This window comes from Blennius ocellaris (genome assembly GCF_963422515.1).
Source record: "Blennius ocellaris genome assembly, chromosome: 14".
NCBI classification, from domain to species: Eukaryota; Metazoa; Chordata; class Actinopteri; order Blenniiformes; family Blenniidae; genus Blennius; species Blennius ocellaris.
The window spans coordinates 7,458,732-7,471,364 of NC_137663.1; the positions used below are offsets into that span (position 1 = coordinate 7,458,732).

General features: G+C 42.2%; 1 protein-coding gene across 1 annotated transcript; it reads right to left on the reverse strand.

Moving 5' to 3' along the window:
- Nucleotides 1-3,642: 3,642 nt before the first annotated feature.
- On the reverse strand, nucleotides 3,643-11,977 carry znf346 (zinc finger protein 346). Its single transcript, XM_080508397.1, has 7 exons — nucleotides 11,906-11,977; nucleotides 9,574-9,677; nucleotides 8,591-8,686; nucleotides 6,811-6,958; nucleotides 6,467-6,706; nucleotides 6,272-6,371; nucleotides 3,643-5,166 (listed from the first exon to the last, which is right to left on the reverse strand). The coding sequence occupies exons 1-7, from the start codon at nucleotides 11,961-11,963 to the stop codon at nucleotides 4,875-4,877; spliced, it is 1,038 nt and encodes a 345-aa protein (XP_080364523.1). The 5' UTR covers nucleotides 11,964-11,977; the 3' UTR covers nucleotides 3,643-4,874.
- Between the last annotated feature and the right edge of the window lie 656 nt (nucleotides 11,978-12,633).

Sequence of the window (12,633 nt, forward strand, 5' to 3'; positions counted from 1 at the left end):
TTTCTTTCCTCTGACAGGAACATGAATGTGTTCATACTCTCTCTCTCACACACACACACCCACACACACACACACACACACACACACACACACACACACACACACACACACACACACACACACACACACACACACACACACACACACACACACACACACACACACACACTGACTCCCTCAGCAAACAGAGCTGGAGCCGGTAATAGAGGGGCTATTAGCTCCGGATAATCCATTCTTTGTGCATCAGAACTGCGTGTTCAAAATGTACGTCCAAAGTGTAATTTGTGAGGGTTAACTTGAGGTTTTTAGTGCTGTCGGAGTCGAAAGCAGCGAAAACTCAGCCAGGAAATTCAATGTCACTGAGTCGACACTGTGCCCCGCTCAGCCGGCTTTGTACGTGGACTCACACAACACCAACGGGGGGTGGGACCGGTGAATACAGTTGAAAGGTCTGAATGGATTTTAAAGGAGGTTCAGTTTGCTTTACCTCTGACTTCTGAAATAAACTGGTGATATTGTTACTGTATAAAATGTTTTTATCATTCAGCTTTATGTGAAATCCAGTAAAAACAGGAAATTAAATCACTAATTCAACCAAAAAACATGGATTTTTTTGGGGGTGGGTGGGTGTGGGCGCTGAATATAAACTCTACAAAGAAAGACCCTCAAACCCAGAATCAAACCGGGGATTTTCTCACTGTGAGGCCAGGGTTTCATTCACAACACAAACTCAGCCAGCTACGCGTTACCTTGTTATATTATTAATGGTGGAGCAGTGGTTGGAGCTGTTGCATGTTCTGTATGGCCAGATTTTGCATGTGAGGTTAATTGGTGATACAAACCGTATAGAAGATGCCTTAAAGGAGTCGTATCACACAACTTTAAAACACTTTCACATGGTTCCTGTTGGTCCAAAAACGTTGTATTCAAAGTTTTTTGGCCCAAATCCAGCTTGTCTTTGATTTTCAGCCAGTTGAATATTTGATCATTGAGCGTCATTCAGAATCTGCTGGTTTCAGGGAGCTGGACTGGCTCCGCCCCACATGCCCATATTGGGAAGAGGAGGAAGTGCTTCATCTCCTCATACCAGAAAGAATGCAAACTATTTACATTCTTTCTGTCGCTACGTTACGGAGAATTCAACCAAACCAATAAGAAGCAGAATGTGAAGCTCCTGAAGGAGTTGTGACTGTGCTGCTGCCGCAGGACATTTCACAATGTTAGTAAAACATATTGTGTGTCTCAATATGTATATTTTCTTTACAAAGATGTGCTGTTTTAAAAGCATGTAAATGACTATTCAGACCAGCCTGTGTGACTCTGACCTTATCGAACTATGTGCGATCTGATAATTTAATGATCCTCTACTAATGATCATGATTAGTAGCAGACAGGGGAATATCCTGAACCTCCATTTAATCATAGAAATACATAAAAAGATCACCTCACAATTATCAAGCCCATACACAGACCTCAGACTCTGCAAAGCCTACATTTGATCTACAGTCTCTATCAGCACAACTTTGCAGACATGGACAATACCTCACAATAAACAATACCTCACAATTAACAACAACAACAAAAAAAGTGGGATCAGCTGTTGCAAACTAACCAGCCTGGTGCTTCGAAAAGTAATATAAAGGCATATAAATCAGAACATTTTACTTGCATTTCCACATTTGCTTTATTAGAGGTTTAGCAGCTAATCCAGCGTCGTTCTGGACGATGTTCTGAAAACTCTCCTCCTGAAGTGCTGGAGCGACATTTAACACTTTGGGAAGTCTTGTTGTAGATTCCTGTTAAACATCACATTTAATCCACTGGGTCACCACAGGCTCAGACCAAGGCAGTAAAAATCCACTCCTCTGCTCCTTGATACAAGTAATAACTGTGGCTCTGGCGTGTTTTGCTCATCTTTACCATGTTTGTTGAAATGCAGCAGCACGTTGAGCCTGCTGCTTGTGGGCGGGTCAAAGGGAGCGTCTACCTGGATTCGGCTTGCCTAAAAACCCTGGTGACGCCACCCAGGGTTTGCTTTCCGATTCGCTCGTTGGAGCGGACACTTTAGAAAATATTAAACAAACCAGAGTACCAGACGGCAGACTTTCTTCACTTCTGGAGTGTCATTCGCAGGTATGGGGTCGATCATCATTACCGTAGGAAAACCATTTGAAAGTGAATTTTTCATATGTCCCCTTCAATATTATGACCCAAGTCGCACATTGTGGGAGACCCTGGTACGAAACCCAGCGGAAAAACTGCTAGTTTTTAGCTTTTACCCTAAAAGAGAGTGGCTGAATAAACACACTTTCTATATGATAAATGAAATAAAATATCATGTGAGTGAAAGGTGTCTCCTTGTGTCACTGAAACAGATCTCATTCAAGACATTTCACCTCAAAAGTCAACTAACTACTTGAATGCAATGTATTGACACAGATATTTATACTTAAAGCAGTTCGTACCCAAGAAACATGACAGATTTTTACTAAAAGCCCATTAAAACCAAACCTGTAGTCTCTGAAAACAGATTGAAATCCTGCTGTTTTAGGATTGACAGAGCAGAAACAATGAGGAAAAGTGGCATAACTGTTATTCTCTCCCTCTAATCCAGAACAAGCACAGAGCCAGTCTGCCACCATGTGGACTGAATCAGATCCTGAAGCTCGCTGAGGCTCACACACACACACACACACACACACACACACACACACACACACACACACACACACACACACACACACACACACACACACACACACACACACACACACACTCGGAGCAACCATCTGCTTACATCCACATGTCAAAACACAGGCAGATTAAAAACTATTTAATTTGGCTCCCTGAGGGTTTCACATTCATCCATCAGAGGAGTTTCATCTGAATTACATCAGAAAATATTATATTCATAGTCTGCAACTTTCACTCGTTATATACCTTTAACTCATCCTTGTCATCAGTAAATCCACTTCTAAAACTGGATTCTCACGAACAAATTCAAAAGATGTTTTTTTTCTTCCTATCAATGGCTGGTTGCTCCTCAACCTTTATGACCACAGGAGCTGCTTTTCCATCAAATAAAACGTATCTGCAGCTGCAAAACCTGTTAAATATCTGAAATGAAGAAAAAACCTTGGGAGGAATAAAGTAAAATATAAAAACATCGAGAAAGCCTGTCGCTTTACAGACAAAAACTGAGGTTAAGTTCATGAAGTGTCGTTTACTTCACTACATTTTCACCTTTTCGAGCAGTTTTTAGAGATTCTCTCTTTTTTCCCTCGTGGATTCTACTGCATTAGCTATTTTATGTATGATGGCTATTTTAGATGTTTTGTTTATGTCCGAAGTGTAATAGTTGAAGCAGCTTTAGCTTTGCGAGCAAATTCTTTCTGTTTTGGTGAGTTGAAGGCGTGTCATGAGGTCAGCCGCCACTCGAACCGGAGAATTTCTCAGTGTGAGGTGAGCGTGCGAACCACTCCTCCACCGTGACCAAGAGGAATTCTGCACCGCCATGAGGATCCTCGACGAAGAAGAAGAAGGAAAAAAACAAAAAAAACAAACAAACGGTCTTTAAAACATTTCTCTACTTTATATTCGCAGCATCATTTTCCTCAACGATACACAACTCAAAGTCTCCAAAGCAAATCTGAGTCACAGAACATCGAACACACAAGAACAACTCAAGATAAAAACAAAAAAAAGGCCATTTGTTTCTTCTTCTTTTTTTTTCTTTTACACATAATGTACTGCTATACAGTATGCATGAGCCCTCTTCGTATAAATTACATTAAAAAAAACATTAAAAAAAAAAAAAGTTTTTTTTTAAAAGCAGAAAGTTGAAGACATTCAGTAACAAAAATATTCAACCGACCGTCTGGTGTGAAAACTAAAAAAGTTATTCCTATATTGACATCACTCGCTTAATCTGACATCACTCTTCTCACCCGGGGACGAGAAGCGGCTCTATCTGCTGACGCGCCGTCGCCCCCGGGAAATAGATCCATGAGCATGTACAATGTGACGACGTCTGCTACGGACCGTTGAGCACGGATCGGCCTCCAGACTGGACGAAGCCCCGCCTTCTACAGTGTCGGCTCACCACTTTGTTTTTTGGGGGGGGGGACAGTTTCTATTTTGAGAATACAACTGATGAAAATCGAAACAAAACAAACGCCAGCAACCTGCTAAAACAGATTTGTTTTTTTGCGAGCAGACAAGTGATTCCAAAGCAAAGACAAGGTGTCGACGTGGGTTTAAAAAAAAAAAACAAAAAACAAGAGGACACAAGGAAACGTATTCAAGCGGAGGCAGATCCGTCTCCTGGACTGAGAGCTGAAGTAACAGATGATTCGGCAACTACATTCAGTCGAGGCGCAGAAGTAGAAAATAGTTTTGCTCTTTACAGTTTGCTGCGTACATTTGGCTCTGAGACGACGTGGAAATACGAGCTCGACATCCGAGGGTCAAATATGCTGCGTTTTCCACCTCAAACCTTTCAGGAACAAGCCGTCAGGCAGGATGAGACCAGATAAACTAATTGTATTTGTGAGTTTCAGACCGTCGTGCTACGACAATGAACCCAATCACCATTTAAAAACTGTAATTTCGAATTCGTTTTGTTTGATGTGAAACATTTGAGCGACGAATATGCCAGAAGTGGCAGGTTCGCTGGACTTGGTTCATCCGGGGGACGATACGAGCAGGTCGGAGGGGTTTCCAGGGTCTCGGTCACAGTTTGAAGGAGAAAAGCTCATCAGACGCTCCCTGGAGGTCGATGTTGGGATTGACGAGTCTAAAGGGGGGGGAGGGGGAGGGGGGGGGCTGGTTGTCGTTTTGAGTTTCGTCCCGCTGCAGTCCGTCTGGGCCGGGCCTCAGGTGTACTGGTACTCCTCTGAGTACTGGGAGTCCTCCGGGGCGTACTGCCCCCCCCCGCCCTCGTACTGCTCCTCCTCGCCGCCGTCGTACGCCTCCTCGCCGCCGTCGTATTGCTCCTCGCCGCTGTCGTACGTCTCCTCGCCGCCGTCGTACGCCTCCTCCTTGACGGCGAACGGCTCGTCGGCGAACGGCTCGGCGGCGGCGGCGGCGGCGTCCGGCTGCTCGCTCTCCGATGATTGTTCTGCGGGATTCTGCTTCTCTGCAGCGGTGAGGCTTGACTTCTTCACGCTGTGGAGGAGGAGCAAGACGACACCCACATTTAAAACAAGACTTCTGACTCCTTTTCTGTCGGAAACGACCAGAGACCATTTGTGACATCCACCTGGAGGATTTCTGACAATAATGGAAGTGACTTCAACCAAGAGGACGGCTATTTCACCTTGAAGTAAACTCAATAATATGGCAGCTTGGAGTAATTTCATTGGATAACCCAGTTTTCTTTTGTTTTCAAAAACATGTTTGAAAAAACACACATATGCAAATATCTGCTCATGCACATAGCATGAGCAGATATTTGCATATTTGTGTTTTTTACCCCACCAGATTACCATTTTTTAACAGTCTATATTAGTGCTGAGCCTGGACCTATAAATATATATATACCTAAACCATCACAGTAACATTAACAGCTCGAGGGTCTGGAGGCATTAAGACAGGGGGGCTCACAGTTTAAAATCTATCCCTTGAAATGACCTGAAAGCAGAGTGACGGAGGTGTTACGGTCACCGGTGGGATATTTACAATATAGTTATTGTTTTTACAGACAGAATTCACCAGCATGTCAGATGAAATGCTTTAGTGACGGAAATACATTTGATTACAGCCTTAAAATCCGAATAAATCCTGTTTTTGTCATTTTTATGACCAAAAACTAAAAAAATATAGATTAAAAAAAACCCAAAACAAAGCAGGGCAGTGGTTGAGAGGTTAGAGAAGTGGAATCTTTCAAGTTTGAATCCCACAGTGGACAGGTCACCACCGTGGCTCCCTGACCTTTGACCTCCATCAGCTTAGTCAATGTGGGGGGAAAAGGGGAATTTTACCAAGACGATTAAGAAGTATGACGTGTTTAATTTTAAAATAATAAATAAGTGTAATTATGACATTAATCTATGAAAGTTGTTTCATCTTCTTTAAAAAAATGTTGCACTGGAGGAGTCAGACTGATTTTGAATTTTTTTTTTTTTGTGCTTTGAAATGTGTCACAATTTAGTTTCTTTGTGTTTATATTTCAGTTTTGGTTCAGTTTGGATCTCATCTTGTTTCCTTCTCACGACCCTCCAGGTGTTTGTGTGTTTATTCTGCACGTTTCGTCCTCCGCCGAGTCACTCACTGGTTCTTATGCTTGGCGCCGCTGATGTGAGACTGATACTGGGCCACGGAGTTGAGCTCGATGTTGCAGACGGTGCAGGGATAGCCGTTCGTGGTGGAAGCTGTGGACGGGGAAGGAGAAACAGCTTTGTGTCAGCATGACCTCCTGCTGCCGGATTCACCTGTACAAACCCCCTGGGAACCCCCCCCCCCGGACCTGGCGCCGTGGACGGGCCGTACGTCTCCATCAGCTTGAGCTTGGTCATCTGCTTTCTGTGCTTCTTGCCGACGTAGTGCTGCTGGGCCATGAGCGGGTTGTTGAAGGAGGCCCGGCAGATGGAGCAGAAGCGGTCGGGGTTGTTGCCGTCGACGCCGCCGCCCGTCGCCTGGACGGCGCTCGGCTCGTCCGCCGGTTTCTTCTTCTGCGGAGGGGCCGCCGGTGTTCTCGTGGGGGCCGCTGGAGACGACGCACAAGAAAAAATGGGGGGGGGAGGGGTCAACTCTGAGCCGGAGCCCAGTTTTGTGAGAGAACCGGCAGCAGGCGGACGGTGAAGCACCCACCGGGGGCCGGCGGGCCCACGCTCTTCAGCCTCAGGTTCTTGGCGTGACCTTTGCTCTGATAGTGCAACTCGGCCATCACCGGGGAGGAGAAGGTCATGTTGCAGAGGTGGCACACCTTCGACCGGTCCGTGTCTCCGTTGTTGCAGGACTGCAGGCAGAAGATAGTCAACGTTTCGCCCACGGGAGCGTCTCGAAACAAACAAATACACGTTTATTTTCTCTCCATGTGGATTGAAACAGAGGAGCTTCCACATATGCTTTTGGGATTTGAAGCTCTGCGGAGAGAAGCGGGCGGTCAGTACAGACTGACCACATGATGGAGGAGAGCTGCAGGACAAGAAGAAGATCATGGAGGGGATATAAAAGGAATAAGACTGAAAGTCAAAGTTTCCAAACGCTCGTGTGTGTAATTGTCACAATTACCACTTTTAACATGTTTGAAACTTTTCAGTGTGGAAATACAAAACGATTAACTTCCCCAAAATATTGTATTAGTTCGAGATGCACGTGTCTTCAGTTGTGTTGAATTACTGTCTGGAGAACCTGCTGGTAAAAACCCTCAGGAGGCAGAATAAACAGGAGTTGCTTTAATTACCGTTACTTTCAAAGTAACTCCTCTGGCTTGTTCACATGCAAGTCTTCTCCTACCACAAGCGCAATGCGCCACCTAGTGACTGGAACGTGCAATGGCAAGTGAATGATGAAGTGACTGAAAATACATTTAAACTTTTAATGTCTGTTTTCCTCTTATTTATTTTATCCGACTGTTTTAATTCATTTCTATGGTTTCCAACCTTCTACAAACACTATTTGGGGGTTGTTATGGCATAGTACTCGATAAAACAACTGAAAAATGTGATCATTGTAACCAGTATTCCTATGATGAAGCAGTGGACCAACAAAACACAACATACAGTGTGCTAAAACTTTTGATAGACATATTTATTGTGGCCATTGCAACAGGTCGAAACAGGCAGTATAAACCTAAACTGTGTTTCAGAACATTTAGCAGCTGTAGGAATATTCAATAAAAGTGCAAAACTGATTCAATAGATTTTTTTCAGCATAAACACAGTGAGGTTTATTTGTTCTTTTTAACATTAATTCATTCCCTTGTGTCGTGCCAGTCACTGATACATCCAACCTCTAGAGGGCGGCGTTCCCCTCCAGTTGTATGTGATTGCATGGAGTGAGAGGAGAGTAAGACTAGATGGGTGCTGGGATGTGACCGAGTGTTTATTAAAAGTTTTAAAAGAACCCAAGTTTCTCCAACATTCATAGAAAATCACAACTTGCACGTCGCTGCGTCACGTCTGCTTCACGTCACCATGGTAACTGTAGTTCTGAGTTATTCACGTGAAACAACGAGTATCGAGCCTTTTTAAATCGCAGTAATGATAAACGCGTTACTGATTTTGCCACAATAATTAGTTACAGCACTCGTTACCGCAAAAGTAACGTAGTTACTGTACCGCGTTACTTAATACCGCGTTAGTCCCAACACTGCTTAACTCAGACATACACAAATTTACAATTAATAAAGAACTTAGTCATTAAAAAAAAAAGAAAAAAGTCTAAAATCTGGATAAAAATGTTAATATTTCAACTGAACGGTTCCCCAGTTAAGTTATTTCCTAAAAGCAAAACTAACTCAGTGATTACGCAACAAAAAAACCACATTCCTCCCCCGGTCACCTTTTTGATTTGTACGTTCTCGTGGCGATCAGACAGTTTCTTCACGTGGCGGCGGTTTATTAAACGTCGTGTACGTTTTACTCACGCCATCAGGTGAGAGCAGCTTCAGCTTCTTGACGGCCGACTCCTTCTCGCTCTGGATGGAAAGGAACCGCCGCACTTTGTTGGCATGTTTCTTGCTCTGCAAAAAAAGACAGACGATTACAAACCTTCATCGCTAAAGTGGAAAATGAGCATTTTTTTGTGTTAAACGTGGTGTTTAAAGTTAGATTTTTTTTTTATGGCTGTTGTGGTGTTTTGGTTTTTTTTTATATATTATTTTAGTCTCTCCTGAATAAGAAACACATTTTCATGACATCTGCAACCTTTCATGTGTGAATTATTTATGTGTAATCACTAAAGAAATTAAATGACATTCTGCATAGTTACAACTCCTCAATTACAGAGATGTTTTATTTGACTATAAATAACCATCGTTCTCTCTTGTTGTTGCTTATTAAAAAAAAATTATATATAAATAAACTGAGACATCATGTGGAGCTCCTCTAGTTTGTGACAGACATTTTACCTTTTGTGCTGATCTTTAATGGCCTGGAAAAGTAAGGAAAAGAAAGCTATTTTGGGACTGGCACCAAAACAACTATCACAGATACTTCAAATACCTTTTACGCATCTAATTTTTTTTTTTTTTCTTAGACTTTCCAGGTCATGTTTGTCAAGATATAAATCCATGCTGCAACACAAGAAAAATATATTTAAAAAAACCTGTTTGCTACAATACAAAATTGTGACTGAATCTGAGTTGTGGTCGACATAAAGTCTTTCTCTTACTCCCTAATTAGATCATGAAAAAAACCTTCAGCGTGTGCAGACTTCTTCCCTTAAGGTCAGATTTATTTGTTTCTATGTCTATGCAGTGAAATCGCACCGTGAGCCAGCGTGAAGAACGGATGTGCTTGAATCTTAACAGCCGAATAATTATTATTATTTTTTTTTTTAAACGTAAAATGTGGTGGGAAAACGTAAAAACAACATTAGGCAACATTGAGCTAAGATGTCTTCACGGACCTGATAATGAGTCAACTTCTGCGATTCAGAATTTAGGACAGCGCTGCAGACTTTACACTGGGAGTCAGAAAACAGGTCACCATGCTCCTTTATCATCTTATTTACTGCAGAGAGGAGAGATGAAGAGGAAGAAGAGACAGGAGATTTAAAATCAGGTTGCATCTTTGGGGGAAATATAATTATAACACAACAGGGTGGTGGGAAAAAAGCAAACCAATAATCCTGCTGAAGATTTGGGGATTTTTCTTCACATTTACCAAGAATATGAGAGCAGCAGGAGCCTGCAAACCTTTCCATCGTTAGTCATTCTAAGAAATGCTGAAGAAACCAAGAGATTACTTCAGGAAATTACGACACTGACATCATAAAGCCAGTATTAATTATGTGAAATACAGTGAAGTGTCAAAACCGGCCCACGGGCCTTATATTTGAACAACAACCCAGACAAGAGCTGTGAAGAGGCCGTGTTCAATGACACTGAGGAGCTGCAGCGGTTTGCAGGACAGCAGCCATGAAGCAATACAGGAGAACTCGACCTCCGATAATGTCTGCAGGATAACTTCATTAAATAAACAATAACGTCTCACCCTGAATAACACTTGCCTGGGCAGTTTAATTTTAAATAAACAGTAAACAGTATAATGGAGAGCGGAACGCAGATCAGCAGTGACAGAATTGGGACACTTTGGGATCAATAGACGATGGCAATAAGCTCTATTTTACACACGATATGACTTTATTGCTTTGAGTATTTTAATGGCGACCGGCAAAATAAAAAGTGGAAGGAATCGTTTACAAAGAAAAAGATCTGATGTATTTGAAAATAGTTAGGCAGAAAACCACGACATTGTTTACATTATTGCACGTTGATACTGCTTGATGATAAAGATGATGTGCTCAGAATAAATAAATCAGAAACATTGCACACCAGAGACCAGCATTGGACATTAAAAGTGCCAAATTGTAAATTTTGGGGGTCTGTGCTGGTTAGAAGTTTGTCCACTGTTGAGATGCTGCTACTTTTCTCTGGAGTCCTCCCACAGTACAAATACCTGAAGTTAATATTGCAATTGGCTTAAATTAATAATTTCTACGGTATTAACTGGATGGACAGTTTTACTGTCAGAAAGCCTGTTAACCTGGAAAGCAGGGATACACAAAATAGAGTAAATCTATTGCAATGACAAGTTCCTAACACACAGACCAGACCGCGCAATGCATGGAGATGTAATGAAAGACAAGCAAGAACAATCACGATGAATTCACAATTATTATGGGATTAATGAATGGAAATGTTTATTCGATTCAAAGCACTAACTATTTCACACCTGGTGGTAAAAATAAGGATATAAAACTGAGAATCAAACACTAAAAAACAACTTTTAAAGTGAATAACAGAGAAAGAGCGCTTTTACTTGGAGACACAAGCACAAAGACTTCACCTCCACCTCATCAATTATACCGTTTATCTGCAATACTCAAGATTATCCAACATATATCCAGCCCAGAACAAAAGTCAGAGTTTAACCTGGAGCAAATATGTGACCTGACATTAATCCAGAACAGTGGATGTGTGTGCAAGCACCTCTTGGATCGACCCGCACAGGAAACTACTAGAATATTTTTGGGACGCTTCAAAAACTACTAATGGGAATCTCAATCTGCATACCACGCAGACAGTGACTGTACGTTTTACACAAACAGAGGTGTCATTGAAGAGAGTCTCAGAATTGCAGAGAATCTCAGAATTTCATGTCTGATGTTATAGTTTGATAGATGGATTGAATGAAACATGCAAATGCAAGCTATTTTCAACACAAAGTAACCTGGAATAGAGCTGGCAGCACCACTGGGATGCACAAATGCTGCAGTCAATTGCATCGCGTCATCGAACCTCTGTTTTTAACAGGTTTATTCGATATTAGGCAGCGACGCGCTTCATCCAGAAGTTCAAAAAGGGAGCGAGTGTCGCTTGTGCAGCTAAACAAACAAACAAACCAACGACATCACCCGGCATTTCAAGCGAAATCACGCATTTCATCCCAAAGTCTTTCGAGGTAACGATTTTTTTTCCACAAGCGGAGCCAAAGATCCACAATTAGAGTGGAGCGACATCGGATGCAGACGTGCTCTCATCGACCTTGGAACCGATACGGTTAGCTTAGCTTAGCTTCGCTCATTCAGAACTGCCGGCTAACGTTAGCTCGGAGGCTAACAACAACACACGAGCACGTTTAAAGTGGGCGCTCCCGCGTGTCTGTCACGGAGCGAACTGTCACGGTGTCTGCGGTGAAACATGCATGCGGTGAGTGAATAATAAAGCAGCTCATACTCTCCGCCGGCCCCGAAGGCAAGCATGGAAAATCCTCCGCCTGCATCGCGACGGCCATAATTTACAGTACACACGTTCGGATTAGCTGTTTTTGCGCATGCGCGGCAGATGGAGCGATCGAGGGAAGATGACACAGAAACCAAACAAACCGGGCTGAGCTGGTGAAGGACAGAAACTTACCAGCTTAGTGGTGACATTTCTTAGTGTGTCAAATTATGATGAAATGACCGATAAGGTTATAACCATGTTAAGATATGTTAAGAACTACCTCGATCGACGACTCAACCAGTTTCCGTAGTGTAGTGGTTATCACGTTCGCCTAACACGCGAAAGGTCCCCGGTTCGAAACCGGGCGGAAACATTCCTTTAGCGCAATATGTTGTGTCGAAATACAATTTTTCTTTTTCGTTTGAATAAAATCCCCAAACGTTCAAAAAAAAAATTCATAAAAGGGTGTTGGAGTGAAAGAGATTTTCATCACCAAAGAGGTCTCACAATTTTGTAAATATTTCTCACAATGTAAATAATAATAATTTTACTTCTTTATTTTATATTGTATTGGATAATTTAACTGTCTTATATTTATTGTATTCTGTGCTTTAATAAAATTCAATGCTTTAATAAAATTCTTGTAGGATTAATGAAGTATTTCTATTTGATTCTAAACTACAACTTCTTAGATGTAGTTTAGACAGGGCAAATTAAAGTGTATTTACTTCAAAGGTGTT

Bases quoted from the DNA above. Each gene is read 5' to 3' on its own strand.
- znf346 (XM_080508397.1), bottom strand. From the start codon at position 11,963: ATGGCCGTCGCGATGCAGGCGGAGGATTTTCCATGCTTGCCTTCGGGG. The intron at 8,687-9,573 runs GTCCGTGAAGAC...CTTTTTTTGCAG, and splicing joins AGAAGTTGACTCATTATCAG to AGCAAGAAACATGCCAACAA. The intron at 6,959-8,590 runs GTGAGTAAAACG...TTCTGCCTGCAG, and splicing joins AGCTGCTCTCACCTGATGGC to TCCTGCAACAACGGAGACAC.